Below are 19,707 nucleotides of genomic sequence, written 5' to 3'. Positions count from 1 at the left end.
AAGAAAGATTATTATTTCTATTGTAATTATGAGAAAATAGAAGTTCAGAGAGTATAATGTATTTAAAGTCACACAACTAAAACATGAACTGGATTCTTGTCTATAAGTTTAGTGTTCTTTTCACTATACTATGCTCTCAACCTCAGGAAGAGACCAAATTTCAGGGGCTGTAAGTACAAAGGACAATAGCTATCAGTCAATAAGCAAAAGGACTTAGCAGGTACTATGTACAATCTGAGTACCTAAAACAATAAAAAATGAGGAAAGTAAAAAATAACAGTGATGAAAAAGCCCCAGCATAAGACTACCGATATTTCATAAGCTCTATCTGAATCCTTGGTGGTGACTTTCTATAAGGAGCTTAATATTCACGAGAATAAGGTCAATGTATAAATTCCAATGTCCATAAAGTCACACAGCAGGTACCATGTGCTGCAGAGTACTTTAAAAAGAGAGGGGGGGACGCTTCCTCTCCCCAACTTACATGAAAACAAGCACTCGCCTGTGCACACACTCCTTGGCTAGGTCAGGAAGAAGGCAACCTGAAAAAAAGGGAGTATCTTCAATATGTATAATGGATTGAATGGTGACTCAAGAGAGATATTCACCTGGAACCTCAGATGTGTCCTTATGTGGAATAAGGGTCTCTGTAGATATAATTAAGGTAAATATCTTGAGATGAGATCATCCTGGATTAGGGTGGGCTCTAAATGCAATGACTGAAGTCTTTACAAGAGACAGAAAAGGAGGAGACAAAGAGACATAGGGAAGAAGGCTATATGAAGACAGAAGCAGAAATAGGCGTTACGCTGCCAAAAGCCAAGGATGACTGATGCTCCCAGATTCTCCTTTAGAGGCTTCAGAGGCAATGTGGCCCTGCTGACATCTTGATTTCAGCCTTCCGGCCTTCAGAACTGTGACAGAATAAATTTGTTTTTCTAGGCCACCAGTTTGTGGTAATTTGTTACAGGTGGCCTTTGGAAACTCATACAGTTTATATCAGTTGAACTATTTGAATTAAAATTTCTCTCTCTACAAGCAGGTAATGTGATTCTCCTAGATAACTATATGATTAAGGCTTCAAAGAAGTGTGTAGCTAATTCAGTCTCTGGTTCAAGAATGGCTTCATACAAAAAGTGACATTTAAGCTAAGATTTTAAATATAAGTATGAGAGAAAGAGAAAGGGAGGAGGTTTACATTGATAAGTGTAACTTATGCAGGATATAACTTAAAAAAAAAAGTCCGTAAGTATTTGAAAATGTGTTTGAGTTTCTACAAGTATGTGTGACTTTCACAGCAGGGTCCAAAGACCAGCTAATATTAATAATATGACAATAACTTTTGATAATTATCCATATATAAGAATGAATTCAGAATCTGATTAATGTATTATCACAAGGGATATCAACAAACATGAAACTTTAGAAGAAGGTGACAATATAAAGAGAACAATCCAATTCTTTCACATATGCACTGCTTGCCTTAATTGGTTTACTCTGAAATCACATTTTAAGTGAGAATCCTGAAGAAATGGAGATTTGCCAGTTTGCTCTGAATACTGCTAACTAGAAGTGAATAACAATGGTCCAATGAATCATTTCTAAGCTGTTTTAAAAAACCTTTCACAAAAAATTCCTCTACATCACACTAGTTGTGGATTTTACATCAAAGAGCTGCCTGGATTCATCATTTCATTAATAAACAGTAATTCAGAAACTCTGACATTTCTGACAATGATGCCATATACAGGCAATTAAAAAAAAAATTGCAACCAACCTACATTCTTCAAGTAAATGAAAGTTGATAGAGGAACGTGAATTAAATTTTTATAACCTTAAATAATGCATTAAATAGCTGTGGTTACCTGACTTAATAAGAAGCACAGGCTTGAGTGCCCTGGAACAGTAGGTCAGAAATTGGTAACTTAGGAACACTTTCCTTTTTTATTGTTCAATATTCAGATAATTCAAATGTTCTAAGAAAGGGGTACTAAAATAAACAAAAGACATGGATTTGAAGAGTTCTCGTATTGTGCTCGAGGGCTGGGTTTTGTTTATTTAAGTATTTCATTACTACCATGGACATTTTCAAAAGAACTCTGGCGTTCTGGATATAATGGGGGGAAAATGCTCCTTAGAGGATGTTACATCTCCCTGAGGCAGAACAAATAGTTATGCTTTTTGTTTCTACCCTGTGCCTACTACTCTATGCTTATTTCCCCCCACTAAGGACTTGAAGTAAAATAGGAAAGCCATAAAAATGAATGACAATGGTTATTACTATAGACACAGGGTGAACGATCTCTTCTTGAACATGTTTACAGATGAACTTTTGGGATGTCTAAGCTCCTAATAAATATGATCTGCTTAAGAGGAAAATGACCCTGACTAGCATTTCCCAAATCAAATTCCACGGAACACTAGAATCCCATGAAATGTTAATGTGTGCTAGCTGAGAAAAAGATAGTGGTCAACTATTTGGGAAACTACAGTATAATATTTATCTCCTGGTCACAAAAATTAGCATACTAAAGTCCTGAAGTAAGGAAGCTATAAGTTTAAGTCAGTAACTGCAAATTATTTGATCATGAAATTCTTTGTGTAAAAAGGCATTATATATAATACTTTTGTCTTATGATTCTATGGAGTCCTGAAATACCATCCCTAAAAACATAAACAGCATACTAAATTTACATTAGCCCTATCTACTTCGGTCACATAGACAAATGAAAACAATGATAACACAATTTTCTATGAATATCTCTCAAAAGCATGACAGCAAAAAGTGAATTTTTTTTCGGTCCATTACCTAAAAGTTTAATTCATTTAGGCTCTAAGAATGTATAAATTCATATGGTTGGATGTACTCAGAGTTTCATGTAATAAAAGGAAAACAGGATTGTGCTCTATATAGAAACAACTATAACTTCTGATACCTAAAAATATCACGTTAACGGGAGGGATTTATTAACATCATAATCTGTTCAGATGTTTCACAAGGAAAAAGATCAAGAAGAGGAATCTTTCTCTGAGGCATCAAATTCCATGTAGTCTAAGGGTCATGAGAAAGAAAGGGTGTTATTACCTTATACTTGAGAATTATATTACAACTGGCTGATTATTCAGGATTAATGAGCTCAGGGTTAGGAGTTCAGTGGCCATATGGGCAACTGTAATGAGTTGCCTGGAGCTAGGCCTCTGCCAATACTGCCAATCAGCATGGTAGGGGTCCCTAAACCCACCAGCAATTTGGCTCTGCTCCAGCAGGGGACCACCTCAACCCAGTGGCTCTACATCAGCCCAGTGGCTCCACATCAATCCAGTCTTGGCCTCATCTCCATCTGGGTCCGGGATGCTAGTCATTGGGCATGTGAGTAATAGCTTGGAACCAAGCCTCAACTTGTATACCTTTTCCAGTAACTGAGTCCTCAACCCGTTGCCCTGATTCTGTAAGCTGTCTGATTTGATGCCTCACCCAGAATCTATGTTCCTCTTGTTTCTCTTAGGTTTGTTTTTTTTTTTTAAGATTTTATTTATTTATTTGACAGAGAGAGACAGCGAGAGAGGGAACACAAGCAGGGGGAGTGGGAGAGGGAGAAGCAGGCTTTCCCGCGGAGCAGGGAGCCCGATATGGGGCTCGATCCCAGGACCCTGGGATCATGACCTGAGCCGAAGGCACACGCTTAACGACTGAGCCACCCAGGCGCCCCTCTCTTAGGTTTTTTAATGGCTTGAGACCTGTCCCTAAAGTCCAGTTTATTTGTGATTGTGTTCCTGCTACTGACAAAGATTCTCTCCTTGACCAAACTTTGGTTTCCTGAAGGCTCCTCTGAATACTTTTCTTGATTAGGCCTCACCAGCCCAGTTTTTGCAAGAATCCTGCTAAGTCAGTTCAATCTCCCATCCTCCGTATCTGATGTGGTTCCTCATCCTCTTACCATCCTCCAGGTGGTATCTCATTATCTGATATCTCACCCTGGCCTGCCTTTAGCAAGAATCTTGTCAAGTCTGTTTAGCCATATTTCCTCTTAGTAATTTTCCATCCCCCTGCCCCTAACCTGCTCCTTGGCTAAAAATCCCCGTCTTTCCTTGTATTTGGAATTGAGCACGGTTCTAGACCTGTTTATACTTAATTGACATCTGTTTTATCATCTTTGTGGCATTCTCTGCCTGCTGTCTCTGGGCCTTCCTCATGACAGGGCCCAAGCAGATGCTCAGCACAGGCTTGAGTGCCCTGGAACAGTAGGTCAGAAATTGGTAACTTAGGAACACTTTCCTTTTTTATTGTTCAATATTCAGATAATTCAAATGTTCTAAGAAAGGGGTACTAAAATAAACAAAAGACATGGATTTGAAGAGTTCTCGTATTGTGCTCGAGGGCTGGGTTTTGTTTATTTAAGTATTTCATTACTACCATGGGAAGGGAGAATCTTCATATGCCACCTGCTGTGTCCCAGCATTATTTTTCTAATCTCAGGAATTTCTTTACAGGACTGAGCAATCACCTGACTTCATTAACAAAGGCATATTATTAAATTCTAGTGTGGGTCTTCATTATCTCTTGCTTTGGCAAATACCCATGCCAGATATGTGTCCTACTGATCTAGCCATACTCTCTTGGAATAAGAGACCCTAGAAGTTACTTACTGCAGTGGTTCTCCACAAATTTTCTACCTTGATACACCTGGTCAATTACACTCACATGTGCAACGAATTCTTAAGGGAATACACAGATATACTTGTTTTCTTTCTACACAGACTCTAGTACATGTATAATTGGCTCCCTAGCTGTAAACCTGCCTTCTCTTTATTTTATTGATATTTGAAAGATGCAGTTGAAAGGATGCTAATATAAATGAATTATCTTGTTTACAAACCAGGAAATCTTAACCATGAGGGCAAATAACTTCTCTAAAATCAGAGAGTCAGTTAGAAGCAGAAGTCAAATTAAAACTCAGGTTTCTGGCTCCTTTTCCAGCGAGCTTTCTATGAAACAGTACTATCTATGATCATTGCTGCTAGAAAAAAAACCCTCAAAGTCCTAGTAGGTATTAGCATTACTTTTATTCATGCGGGTGCATATTTATAAAGCTTTCAAATATCAAAAATTCCAATAAGCTTCCAGACACTTTTTCACCTTCTTTTCCTACCCCTCCCCTCCTCCAGGTGTGGAAATTAGGTGTATGGTGCTTTAACAAAGACAGCTTGATTGCTGTTATATTACTGCTCAACAACAGTTCCTGCTATTAATTGCTTTATAATGATAATTACAATTAGTAGTACAAGATATTTTCTCTTCTAATTGGCTATTACTGGTGAATAGCAGCTTGTTACATAACAGAAAATTGTGTTAAATAACCACAATTACAATTCTGAGGTCCTTCTCTTAAAAAACAAATCTGTGTAAGTTTTTGATAAAAACACTAAAACTTTATTTTATTTTTTCTTATAAGGCAGGGCCTCTGTAATTACTTGGGGGAGGATGCATCTTTCAGTTAAGAGAAAGCACAAAATGAGGACAGTGTTAGAGAAACCAGGAGCCAGAACATGCATTTCCTTTCTTTTAAAAATAAACACATTTAAAAGCTTTCAGCTCCTTAGTCAATGCATACAAATTGCAGATTCAAATGTATCCACTTCTTCCCACACTATAATATGGAAACAGAAAGGACTCTCCAATTAGCTCTGAAAAAATATGACTGCAGAGCCCCGCCAATCACAGTGAAATGTTCCCATAGATAAAGCTGGGGGTTCTTCTTCATTTGTGCCTCAAATATAGGACCCAGCATGGAGCCAATCCACAGTCACCACTCAACCAACACCAAATGCCATCACAGCATGGCACTGTAGAAGATGAAGTAATCTTAAGGTATATGTGACAGTCTTTGCCCCTAAAGGGTTTACATATTACAAAATCAAGGGTATGTCTTGACTCAAACTCTAATTTTGATTAGTCTGCAATCAGTTAAGTCATATCCAGACTTTTCTAGTAGTGGTAGTCATAATTATAATAACGAGGGTCAAACGACTTGCTTGAGCTCACCCAGGCTGTAACTGAGTTACTTTTGAATCCATTTTTTCCTATTCCGAAGACCTGTCACAGCCTCTTGTGATAGACCTTCATCAGCAGCATCATTCATCCCTATATTCATTCACTGCTTCACTCAACCTCCCAAAAAGATAGTTAACTGCAGCATTTTCATGATAAAATGGAGACTCAGAGGTTAAATAATTTTTCCCAAACTCACACCGCTATAAAGCAGCAAATTCATGATCAGAGTCTGGTATTTCAGACTTTGAATACATTTTTTCTTTCCACACATTTTTACTCAATGTATCCCACATTGACTTATATCACTTAAAATATTCTACGACTTCTCAATTGTTGATACCCCCTCCCCAAATGAAGCAAAGGTTTAAGTCCTATTTATTTCTAGAAACTTCACTTGGTCCCTACAGCTAAAGATAGCACCCAAACCCAGTTGGCTATCTTGCAAAGAAATGACACTGGTCACAAAGAGTATTAGCTGAAATGAAAACAGAGGCAGAAGACTGATCAGTCAAATCCATTACCACTTTTGGAAAAAGCTGCTCTGCGAATGTTTGGGTCAATGAGGTCAGTTAGAACACACTTGTTTTAGCAAGAGATGGCAATTCTTTAAGATGCTGTCAGTGAAAGCCAATCCATTCAAAGTGTGGTGAGTTTGTTAAATAAATCGTAGCAAAACTGAACTCTAATTCTGTATCAAAGTTCTCCAAAAACAGCTAACAAGAAACACGTAAAGATTCAATCACTGGAAATGGCAGTATACTGCTTTGTTTCTATTTACTCATGGATTTATGTTTAGAAGAAAGTATAATTTTTATTACATGAATCTGGTCAACATCATCTCCAATTTTTCAAGATGGGAAGCGTATGTGTTGTGGAGGATGGCACTGTTCTTTTGCATGAATGGAAGGTCTTTGTCAACGCAATGAGAAGTGTACGTAAATTCTGTGATACTCCAAGTAATCCCGCAACAGGAGCCTCATCATGAAACAGAAAAGACACATTAAGGTTGCAGTACTCAAAATCATTACCTGTATCACCTCTGGCACACATGCTAAAGATGAGCCTATACCTGTGTCTGAAGTAGGTCACCATTTATTGAAGACCAGGCTACTACGTTTATCATCTCGGTCATCATTTCAACATTTCAGCAAGAGAGATTGATTATTACCCATTTTACAGAGGAGAAACTGAGATTCTGAGGTTGATTAACTTGCCTATGGGTGTTAAGTAACCAGGATTTGATCTTACATTGGCCTGACCTCAAAATGTACACACATACTCTTTTTCCTACACCACACTGCCTTTCTAGAGTAACATTAGCTTTGGAACATATTTATGTTCAAGGAAAGTCTGTTTCAGACCTTATCCACTGGAATTTAGTTTCTATGACACGTCATTATAATAGTAAATAGGATAAAAGGTCTGTTTTGGTTACTGTGTGACCTCGTGCAAGCCACTCTTGCACCAGTTTCCTCACTTATAAATGAAAAGGGGGTAATATGAGTATCTACTTCAGGGATATTGTGAGGATGAAATGACATAAGACCTATGACAGCATTTGAAACAGTACTTGGCACACAGTTGCTGCTCAACAAATGTTAGCTACTTGAATCAGCACCACCATTACTATAAATATCCTCTTTTATAAAATCTCCTCTTAATATCCTACAAGTTAATTTCCACATATTTTTCATAGGAAAACAAAGGATGTTTTGAAGGAGGCCTCTTCAGAATCTTACACCAAACCCACAAGATGAGGTTTCTATAATTCTTTTTCTTCCATGACATCCTCTAGCCTTGTACCTTGCAAGATCATCCCAGCGTGCAAGATTATCTGAATTTGCTGACTCTGAATGTGGGTATGTGTGTGGGGAGCTGGGGATGAGGGGGCAGCACTGCATAGGGGTGAGAAGGGGTATGAAGATATTATAAAAGGCTTTCAGAGCACATAGATGCAATACTAGTACAGAGCACCAACAGACACTCTGACGACCCCCAGGAATGCACGGGCAGCCTAAGCAGGTATCACCAACACATTCCTAAGCTTCTCCTTGGTTATGACACAATGTAGATTGTTTCCTAAGTAAATACAGAATCAGAGGGTAGGCAGTTTTATAGTTCATTTAGGCATACCTTTACATTGAAAACAACTAATATTTATTGAATTCCAAGATGGTAAAAGGAAATAATGCCAGGCTGTCATAGATATATAACTGAATGAAATAATCACAACAACTCTGCAAAGTAGGTATTATATTCATATTTTCATAAATGCAGCAGCATATTCAATAAAGCTATACACAACTACTAAACATCAGAACTGAAATTCAAATACAGTTTTCCAAGATGGGGTCTAGCTCTCTTTCCACTGTCACTTCAAATGTATGAGACTGGACTTAAGCTGGAAATATGACAACCTGTGGAAAACCAGATAACTGCCAGATGATGGAACACTGATTTCAATTTGTATGCAGCAGCTCATTCAGTTATGGGTTCAAGGTTATAAAGGATAGCTGTGAAGTATTTTTTTAAAAAAATTTAATCATCTAAACAACACTAATACTTAAAAAAAAAAAAAAGACTGAAAACTATGTGGAATGCTAACTGTGATTACCTGTTACAGAATATCATCTTCATGATGATATATTCTGCATTTCCTAGTTGGTGTGCATTAACTTCCACAAGCATAAAACATATACTCAAAAGATCAACAAGGAAATAAAGACTTTAAATGACACACTGGACCAAATGGACTTCACAGGTATATTCAGAACATTCCATCAGAAAGCAACAGAATACACATTCTTCTCTAGTGCCTATGGAACGTTCTCCAGAACAGATCACATCCTAGGTCACAAATCAGGTCTCAACTGGTACCAAAAGATTGGGATCATTCCCTGCATATTTTTGGACCCCACAATGCTTTGAAACTAGAACTAAATCACAAGAGGAAAGTTGGAAAGAACTCAAATACATGGAGGCTAAAGAGCATCCTACTAAAGAATAAATGGGTCAACCAGGAAATTAAAGAAGAATTAAAAAAATTCATGGAGACAAATGAAAATGAAAACACAACTGTTCAAAATCTTTGGGATGCAGCAAAGGCAGTCCTAAGAGGAAAGTATATAGCAATACAAGCCTTTCTCAAGAAACAAGAAAGGTCTCAAATACACAACCTAACCCTACACCTAAAGGAGCTGTTGAAAGAACAGCAAATAAAGTGTAAACCCAGCAGGAGAAGAGACATAATAAAGATCAGAGCAGAAATCAATGAAATAGAAACCAAAAGAACAGTAGAACAGATCAACGAAACTAGGAGCTGCTTCTTTGAAAGAATTAATAAGATTGATAAACCCCTGGCCAGACTTACCAGAAAGAAAAGAGAAAGGATCCAAATAAATAAAATCATGAATGAAAGAGGAGAGATCACAACCAACACCAAAGAAAAACAAACAATTATAAGAACATATTATGAGCAACTATATGCCAGCACATTAGACAATCTGGAAGAAATGGATGCATTCCTAGAGATGTATCAACCACCAAAACTGAACCAGGAAGAAACAGAAAACTTGAACAGACCTATAACCACTAAGGAAATTGAAGCAGTCCCAACAAACAAGAGCCCAGGGCCAGATGGCTTCCCAGGGGAATTCTACCAAACATTTAAAGAAGAATTAATACCTATTCTCCTGAAACTGTTCCAAAAAATAGAAATGGAAGGAAAACTTCCAAACTCGTTTTATGAGGCCAACATTACCTTGATCCCAAAACCAGACAAAGACCCCATCAAAAAGGAGAATTACAGACCAATATCCCTGATGGACATGGATGCAAAAATTCTCACCAAAATACTAGCCAATAGGATCCAACAGTGGTGAAGGATTATTCACCACGACCAAGTGGGATTTATTCCTGGGCTGCAAGGTTCGTTCAACACCCACAAATCAATCAATGTGATACAATACATTACTAAAAGAAAGAACAAGAACCTTATGATCCTCTCAATAGATGCAGAAAAAGCATTGACAAAGTACAGCATCCTTTCTTGATTAAAACTCTTCAGAGTGTAGGGATAGAGGGTACATACCTCAATATCATAAAAGCCATCTATGAAAAACCCACAGCGAATATCATTCTTAACGGGGAAAAACTGAGAGCTTTTCCCCTAAGGTCAGGAACACGGCAGGGATGTCCACTATCACCACTGCTATTCAACATAGTACTAGAAATCCTAGCCTCAGCAATCAGACAATAAAAAGAAATCAAAGGCATCCGAATTGGCAAAGAAGAAGTCAAACGCTCACTCACTGCAGATGATATGATACTTTATGTGGAAAACCCAAAAGACTCCACCCCAAAACTGCTAGAACTCATAGAGGAATTCAGTAAAGTGGCAGGATATAAAATAAATGCACAGAAATCAGTGTCATTTCTATACACCAACAACAAGACAGAAGAAAGAGAAATTAAGGAGTCAATCCCATTTACAATTGCACCCAAAACCATAAGATACCTAGGAATAAATCTAACCAAATAAATCTAACCAAAGAGGCAAAGAATCTGTACTCAGAAAACTATAAAATACTCATGAAAGAAATTGAGGAAGACACAAAGAAATGGAAAAACGTTCCATGGTCATGGATCAGAAGAACAAATATTGTGACAATGTCTATGCTACCTAGAGCAATCTACACATTCAATGCAATCCGTATCAAAATACCATGAACTTTTTTCAAAGAAATGGAACAAATAATCCTAAAATTTGTATGGAACCAGAAAAGACCCCGAATAGCCAGAGGAATGTTGAAAAAGAAAAGCAAAGCTGGTGGCATCACAATTCCGGACTTCCAGCTCTATTACAAAGCTGTCATCATCAAGACAGTATAGTACTGGCACAAAAACAGACACATAGATCAGTGGAACAGAATAGAGAGCCCAGAAATGGACTCTCAACTCTATGGTCAACTAATCTTCGACAAAGAAGGAAAGAATGTCCAATGGAAAAAAGACAGTGTCTTCAACAAATGGTGTTGGGAAAATTGGACAGCCACATGCAGAAGAATGAAACTGGACAATTTCCTTACACCACACACAAAAATAGACTCAAAATGGATGAAAGACCTAAATGTGAGACAGGAATCCATCACAATCCTGGAGAAGAACACAGGCAGCAACCTTTTCCACCTCAGCCACAGCAACTTTTTCCTAGACACATTGCCAAAGGCAAGGGAAGCAAGGGCAAAAATGAACTATTGGGACTTCATCAAGATAAAAAGCTTTTGCAAAGCAAAGGAAACAGTCAACAAAACCAAAAGACAACTGACAGAATGGGAGAAGATATTTGCAAATGACATATCAGATAAAGGGCTAGTATCCAAAATGTATAAAGAACTTACCAAACTCAACACCCAAAGAACAAATAACCCAGTCAAGAAATGGGCAGAAGACATGAAGAGACATTTCTGCAAAGAAGACATCCAAATGGCCAACAGACACATGAAAAAGTGCTCAACATCACTCGGCATCAGGGAAATACAAACCAAAACCTCAATGAGATATCACCTCACACCAGTCAGAATGGCTAAAATTAAGTCAGGAAACGACAGATGTTGGCGAGGATGCGGAGAAAGGGGAACCCTCCTATACTGTTGGTGGGAATGCAAGCTGGTGTAGCCACTCTGGAAAACAGTATGGAGGTTCCTCAAAAAGTGGAAAATAGAACTACCCTATGACCCAGCAATTGCACTACTGCATATTTACCCCAAAGATACAAATGCAGTGATCTAAAGGGGTACATGCACCCCAATGTTTATAGCAGCAATGTCCACAATACCCAAACTTTGGAAAGAGCCAAGATATCCAACAACAGATGAATGGATAAACAAGATGTGATACATATATATATGTATCTATATATACACACACAATGGAATATTTTTTTAAATTAATTAATTTATTTTTAAAGATTTTTTATTTATTTGAGAGAGAGAGAGAGGGAATGAGAGAGAGAGCACATGAGAAGGGGGAGGATCAGAGGGAGAAGCAGACTCCCTGCCGAGCAGGGAGCCCGATGCGGGACTCGATCCAGGGACTCCAGGATCATGACCTGAGCCGAAGGCAGTCGCTCAACCAACTGAGCCACCCAGGCGCCCCCACACACAATGGAATATTATGCAGCCATCAAAAAACCCGAAATCTTGCCATTTGCAACGACATGGATGGAACTAGAGGGTATTATGCTAAGTGAAATACGGCAATCAGAGAAAGACAAGTATCATATGATCTCACTGATATGAGGAATTTGAGAAACAAGACAGAGGATCACAGGGGAAGGGAGGGAAAAATGAAACAAGATGAAACCAGAGAGGGAGACAAACCATAAGAGACTCTTAATCTCAGGAAGCAAACTGAGGGCTGCTGGAGTGGTGGGGGTGGGAGAGATGGCGGGGCTGGGTGATGGACACTGGGGAGGGTATGTGCTATGGTTAGCACTGTGAATTGTGTAAGAGTGATGAATCACAGACCTGTACCTCTGAAACAAATAATACATTATATGTTAAAAAAAAAGATACCTAGGGAAAAATGAAGGGGGGCAAATCGGATGGGGAGATGAACCATGAGAGACTACGGACTCTGAGAAACAAACTGAGGGTTTTAGAGGGGAGAGGGGTTGGGGGATGGGTTAGTCTGGTGATGGGTATTAAAGAGGGCAGGTTCTGCATGGAGCACTGGGTGTTAACGCAAACAGTGAATCATGGAACAGTACATCAAAAACTAATGATATAATGTATGGTAACTAACATAACATAATAAAATAAAATTAAAAAAAATAAAACATATACTCAGTTTTTTATTTGATTTCAATTCCTCTGTGTAAAATAGCAGCCATTCTAAGTACTTTGAATAAATTTCAAATAGATTCTAACCATTAACTGTTAGAGTGTTTACTTCATGCGGCTTGGATAAGCACTGGATGTAATAAAAGTAAAATAAGACAACTCTTGCCCTCAAGAAGTTTACAGTCTACTGGGGTAGACAAAGCTGCCAATAAATAACTACAGTTTGATATGGTAAGTGTGATAATGGAGATGTGGGAAGGAAAGCAGGATGACTGAAGATGAGGCTGGAAAAGTAGATTTGAATCTTAAATGCCATGTGGAGAATTTAGATCTCATTATATAAGCATGAGAGTCACACTGAAGATTTGAAGTGAGGACGCACGAACCCATTTGTGTTTTGGAATATGGACTAAAGGAGGGAAAAATCAAGAGTCAGTGAGATCACTAGGAAGGTTTTGCAATCATGCAGGCTGGAATTCATTTCTGGTTAAACAATGATTAAATATTGACAAAGTGCCAAGACAGGGTCAGGCAGACAAAACCAAACATGTCAAACTTTTGGTCCCCAAGAACACAGTTTGGAGGATGGGGGACACAAGTAATTAATTCAGCAGTAATGGTGAGGGTTAGAAATAGAATAGAGGCTAAAGAGATGAAGAACAAATTCAAAAGATGATTTCAGGCACAGAAAAATAAGGCTTAGTAACTCATCAGATTCAGGATGTGAGGGCAAGATAGGAATCAAGGATGCTTCCTAGGTTTCTAGCTAAGGCTTGACGTTATTTACTGAAAGAGCAAATATAAGAATGAGAAATTGAGACCACCTGCTACCCCACTCCTTCTAGAGACATCACAAATTAGTTAATAAGGTCTCCATAGGAAGTACATTATAAATCCAAAGTAGCATTCCTATGATTATCATCTAGTGAGCATGCATTTGCAGAGAAAAAAGTTAACTGTCCGAATATTACAATATGGACACATAGGTTAATACTGTCAGAAAAAAACCACCTCCATGACAAAAATTTCCTGTAAATACTGTCAGTTAATAAACTATATGTGTTATCTTACTGCCTCTGACTAAAAACAGCAAAAGAAAAAATACCAATAATACATCGCCAAGTGTGATTTACTATCTGTTCTTAATTTACTGTTACTTAACAACTATCTTGTATTTACTATCTGTTCTTAATTTTAGAAGATAATATGATATCCCAGTTACAGTTCAAATGTATGTAAAGCAGTGTCGTGCAAGATCAGGGACTTTTCTGGAGAGGGATGGAGCCTCAGGAAGTCTGGCAGCGCAGATCTCAGGGAAGGTACTGTACCTGCTTGCACACCACTCAGTGACATTGGAGTAGAAATGTTCAGTCCCAGGACATTAAGCACACAGACTGATATTTTAATTAGACCAAGAGTGAAACCTCTTAAAAAAAAGTTTTCAAGAAATTAATGATTTTACAGGGAAAGACATTCTTGAGAACCTAAGTAACAAAAAAATAGAATATACTTTTAGTATCACTATTTCCACCCAAAATTTGTATCACACTTTGCAGGCTCTGAAAAGAATTTGGATAAAGTTACAGAATGATACATAAATTATTAAGGGGATTTTTAATGACAACCTTACCTTATAATAATGATATAAAAATCAACCATTAGTTCTCCCATTGACTGCTACAGATTAATAAGAATACTTGTCAGCTATGAGCCAAGGTGGGTAATTTTTTTGTTACAGATGCTTCAAATTCACTGCTGCTCAATACTTTTCGTTGAAAACAAATTGGAACATAAAATTATGCTTTATAGCACTTACTCAATTCAATCCAATAAGTCATTTAAACATTGGTCCTTGATTAATGATTTCCTCACACAGGTAAGCACATGGGAAAAGAAGACTTATATATTACTGATAGGTGTGTATGCTGACACCTTTCAAAGGGAAAATCTGACATCTATCAAAATTTTAAACCTGTGTTACCTTTGACCCATCAATTCCTCAAGAAATCCGCACTAAGAGGGGGAAGGACATGTATATAAAGTTGTCCACTAAGCCCGCTACATGTTCATTAACAGAGGAATGGTTAAAGTTATGGCACATTCATATTATGGAATACAACTGGCGCAGTCCTTAAAAAGAATGAAGCAACAAATATACTGACATGGAAGGGTGTCTATAATAGATCATTGGGAGAAAGGAGGTTGTAGATCTTTGAGCTTACAGAGAATGATCCCTTTTTATTTTTCAAATTCGAAACAATACAGGTGTGTGTCACGTAGGAATATGTGAGAAAGAACACACAACGAACTTTTAAGAGTTGTTATTTTGGGAATGAACTGTGTGGTGGAGGAACTTTCATTTAACTTAAATGCACTGGCTTCAAATATTTATTATGAAAATTTTTTATAATAACTAAAGATATTTAAAAGTTCTACAATGTTTTTGAAAGGAATTCCCAATTTTCTTTTTTATGAGTTAATCTGTGAGATAAATTCATCAAAGATTTCATCTTTAAATGTTACACAGGTAGCCAGCCTTCTGGAACTTTGAGAATCTGGAAAACCTTACTAGTATCTTACCATCAGGTAAGAGCCCCCAAATGAACTGCTTGGGGTGTGGGTATAACTATTTAAAATCAGGAGCCTATCAAAGATTTCTTTGGTAGAGGTATTAAAATAATTAATTTCAGATGGGCACTGGGAAGAAATTGCACTTTATCTCTGTGCTGCTGAATAAAAACTCAAGACTAAATGTCAATTTAATCGTGAAAACAAAAACAAAATAACCCCCAAAAATATCAAACAAGGACCGAAAACCTTTGAGCCCCAAACCATGTCCAATAGAAAAAGACAACTTGTGCTAAATTACACATCAAGACAAAAAAGAAGGGAGGCGGACGGGGATAGATGCCCTAAAGGTAAAAGAATAGGGCGAGAGGGCGCCTGGGTGGCTCAGTTGGTTAAGCGACTGCCTTCGGCTCAGGTCATGATCCTGGAGTCCCGGGATCGAGTCCCGCATCGGGCTCCCTGCTCGGCAGGGAGTCTGCTTCTCCCTCTGACCCTCCCGACCCTCCCCCCTCTCATGTGCTCTCTCTCTCTCTCTCTCAAATAAATAAATAAAATCTTTAAAAAAAAAAAAGAATAGGGCGAGAAATCCTCAAGACAATCCCCCTGACAGCCTCCCAAAGTTTGGGTTTTTTGATCTCTACAGTGGATCACAGGGCAACTTAAAAGACAAGTAGAGCCAAAGTAGTTCCGATGATTTTCATAACCACCTTCAAATTTTCTCTGAAGCCAAGAATGCAGAACATCACTTCCTTTCCTCTTTAAGAACTCAGCCAGAGTCTACGTACAATCCTGGAGATCGCCTCGGGCGATCAGAGAGGCTGTGAGAGGCACATTTTCCCTTCAGAGGCCGCTCCAGCCAGCAATTGAGCAAATCCGTGGAGTGGAGGGAAGTGACCAGTCTTCAACTGGAAATCCTCCCGAACACAAATAAAACATATCTCCCGAGGCCAACCGAGGCGGAAGCAGGGTACTGGAGAGGAGAGAGCTGCTAATCCCGGAGTTATAATCACACATGAGCGAACATGACTTGACACACACCCACCCCGCAGCGAGAGCAAAGCTGGGAGCTCCAAACGGAAGACAAACGCTCAGGGAGCTTCCTTGGCTGCGGGGAAGGCCATTCTATCCCATTTTCTCTTTCCTCCCCAGAGAGCCCCCACCAAGTATCCGCCTCCGACCCCACCCCGCCAGGCTGGGCCCGCCCGTGGCCCCCTCGCGCCCAGGTGGCTTTAGAGCTGGCAGGCTCCTGGGGTTTGCCTGGCGGTCAGCTGCATTCCTCGTCGGAGAGAAAGGGAGACAAACCATTCACACTTTAGTGGCACCGTACTCACCCTCATAACTGACACCCCCGGCTTCGCTGTGGTTGCCCTCACAGTCTTCCTCCCCTCCAGCCGCAGCCCCCTGGGTCTCGGGAGCAGCCATTACGCGGCGGAGGAGAAAAGGGAGGGTAGGCAGGCGGGTCCGGAACCAATGGAAACACGACTGGAGGCAAACTCCCCATCAACGCTAGGTTTCCTCCACGTCCACGCCTCCCCATCACGTTCTGGGCCAATAGGACGTGGAGAGCGGAGCCTAATCCCCGCCCCTAGCCGCTAATGCCACGCCCCCTTTCGGGATGGCGAGGCCCAGAACTACAATTCCCAGCGTGCTGCAGGGACCCTGGGACAGGGAGGGCTGGAAGAGGCGCTGGCGGGCGGGGGTGCGCCGGAGAGTATCCTGGCGTGTAGCTTAGTTCAGTGAATCAGAACAATGACTGCGCCGCCGGGTCCTCGGGAGCGCGTCGGAGGACTGTGAGCAGCCGCCGCCGGGAGAGCGGCGGGCGGCGCAGCCTCAGCCGCGCGGTGTCAACGCCGGGCTCGGGAGCTTCCAGCGCAGACCTTGCCTAGCGCCCACAGCTCGCGCGGAGCCGCCGGGCTCCAGCGTTGCAGCCGCTACTCGGGAGCTGTGCATTGTTGTGAGCCGGGGAAGGTGCGGGGATTACAAAGCCCGAAGACCCCGGATCCCCCTTTAGCCATGTGGATACCTACGGAGCACGAGAAATACGGCGTGGGTGAGTCTCCGCGGGGCGAACTTTTATTCCTCTCTGGCCCGAGCGGGTGCGCATTTCGCGTCCTTGCTCCTGCGCCCCTCTCGCTCCGCCGGGCTGGAAATGCCTAGTCCTGGCATCGCGCTGCGGGTTTGGGGCTTTGCCGAGCCTGCTCCCGGCAGAGGGGTGTGCGCCGGGGTCTCGCCCCTCGCCGCCCCTTCGGCGCTTCCCGCACCGGCTCCCGGAGCGCCGGGACGGCTGGGGGAGCGCTCGGCCAGCCCTCCCGCTGCGGGCTCTGCCTGCGGAGTTGGAGTGGCGACGGGGCGTGTGCGAGTCAAGTTGGAAGAGGAGGGCGAACGGCGTTCCTCTCCCTCCTTCCCCTTCTTCCCCGAAGAGGGCAATGGGCTGAACGATTCCCCGGGGTGGGGAGGGAGACAACAACTACTGCGCAGAGAGAAGACCCCCAAAACAGAAGGGAGGCGCAAAACCTTTTCTCCGGGTCCCTTCGGCATTCCCGGAGTGCGGAATGTGGCACCGTCCTCAAAAGAGCCGTGCTGACAGACCGAGCCCGACCCCAGCTTCCTTCCTCCTTCCTATCCTGGGTTCCTGGGGTGTGAGTGTTGAGGGGCTGGGGGATTGGTAAATTTCAACATCTGCGCCTCTTTGGTCTTTGGAGGGGAACGGGTATTTCAGCAATGTTTTCACTTCTGGCCACCCTCTCGGCCCGGGGTAAGCGCGTTGGGGGTTGGTGGAGGACAGCTGTGGAATGATAATGGGGAGGGGGAAATCGGAAAACCTGGGTCTTCGAGGCGAGGAGACAGCTTTTAGGAAAGGACTACTCTGACACTGGCGTTCGGAGGAAAAGGAACAGGGTAGCGCTCGCTGTTCTGTGCAAAGGTGAACAACAAAGGACATTAATGTTGACTGATGAATACAGGAGTCTCCCTTCCTTTCCCTCCTCCCATTTCAGGCTGACTACAGTTCCCGTTTTTGTTGTTTGATTTCAGCTGGGTCTCCCCTTGACAGTTACTCCTTTTAGGGTTGTGGCTATTAAGAAGCCAGGCTCTCCGACAAGCCTGCAGCAGCCAAATGCAATTATAACCTCTCAGAAGGTTTAACAGGGTGAAAGCATTTTGGATTTTACTAACAATCTTTATTTCCTATAATGCCCCGTCCTGCTGATTGGTGTACTTTTTTTTTTGTTAATTGGGTACAGAGCTAGTGATTTAGACAATGTGTAGGTATCCGCTTACGTTCTAAATTAATTTTTCTGTAATTTAAGAAATCTGGAAAGCCTTTCCAGGGAATCGTAGTCATAGGGGATTTTTTTTTTTTAACTTCCCATGGGGATAGGACTTTGGAGTCCACAGAAAGGACTGTATGATTAAACAAAGTCGTTCCGATATTTTCATTAGCTTTCATTCTGATTGTGACCGTTCGGTGAGACAATAGTTTGTCCTAGACCCACCTTTGGGAAGGGGTTCCAGCCTTCCCTCTCTTTCAAGTGGGGGGGGGGAAACCTTTGCAAGACACTGTACTGGCAAAGTGTAGATGGTGGTTATTATTTTCCTTCTGACCCCCTCCTCCCACCCCCTTTTTGGGTAGATTAACCCTTGCTAGGAAAAGATACTGCCTTTGCTTAAATGGTGAGGAACTGGAGCGTCCCCCTTGTCACTCACTGGGTTTAACACTCCGTGCAAGAAGCATGGATCCATCCAGCAACACTGTCCCGCTTGGAGTCGATCCCAGATGTTGCTTTCTTCCAGGTGTTAAATTATACAGATTGTGGATGGGATTTTTTTTCTTGATTTCTTTACATGCCAGGTCACAGCTGGGTGCTGGTATTGATTAGTTTTTCTCTTGCCTTTCTTTATAAGCCTTGGGCAGAGGCTTAAAACACACTCTGGGATTTCCTGGAATGGCAAACCGGATATTATCAGTCAAGTGTTTTGGGCTACAGCAGACACCTTGCTTTTGGGTGGTTGTGATTTGGTTGCAGAGTAGGGGGAGGTAGAAGGGTGAGCACAGCGTTGGGAAAAGGAGGTTGAGATGAGAAGTGAGGGCAGAGAGGGGTCTGCTCATTTATACAATATCACACATACAGGAATGTTAATCATCTTTTGTTAATTTTTGAGCATTTGGCTTATGGAATGCTGAGCTGTTTTTTAGAATCCATCCGTTAGGCGTGTGCATTTGTGTGTGTGTGTGTCTGTGTGGTG

The 19,707-nt window shown here is 41.0% G+C and overlaps 2 protein-coding genes across 10 annotated transcripts in view; one reads left to right on the top strand and one right to left on the bottom strand.

Annotated features, from left to right (window-relative positions):
* The window catches only part of ZNF277 (zinc finger protein 277), a 104,871-nt gene extending 87,922 nt beyond the window's left edge, over nucleotides 1-16,949 (bottom strand). The window contains exons 1-2 of one of the 3 annotated variants that reach the window (XM_078059476.1): nucleotides 16,794-16,892; nucleotides 485-542 (exon numbers count right to left, since the gene is read on the bottom strand). Coding sequence is in view for 1 of the 3 variants with exons in the window: in XM_036066405.2 (XP_035922298.2) it covers nucleotides 16,794-16,884 (91 nt within the window). In the remaining 2 variants the exon portion in view is untranslated. Of the gene's footprint in view, nucleotides 1-484; nucleotides 543-16,793 lie in introns of all 3 variants that reach the window. The other 2 variants (XM_036066405.2, XM_036066406.2) reach the window with 2 other exon arrangements.
* Nucleotides 16,950-17,133: 184 nt separating this feature from the next.
* The window catches only part of DOCK4 (dedicator of cytokinesis 4), a 424,485-nt gene continuing 421,911 nt past the window's right edge, over nucleotides 17,134-19,707 (top strand). For 6 of the 7 annotated variants that reach the window (XM_036066398.2, XM_036066397.2, XM_036066401.2 and 3 more), the window contains exon 1: nucleotides 17,135-17,512. In XM_036066398.2, coding sequence (XP_035922291.2) covers nucleotides 17,476-17,512 — 37 coding nt within the window. In that variant the 5' untranslated portion in view covers nucleotides 17,135-17,475. Of the gene's footprint in view, nucleotides 17,513-19,707 lie in introns of all 7 variants that reach the window. The other variant, XM_036066399.2, reaches the window with a different exon arrangement.

The sequence above is a fragment of the Halichoerus grypus genome, chromosome 12 (assembly GCF_964656455.1).
Source record: "Halichoerus grypus chromosome 12, mHalGry1.hap1.1, whole genome shotgun sequence".
NCBI classification, from domain to species: Eukaryota; Metazoa; Chordata; class Mammalia; order Carnivora; family Phocidae; genus Halichoerus; species Halichoerus grypus.
Note: the sequence above shows the minus strand (reverse complement) of the source record. Positions and strands in the feature narration are given on the sequence as shown.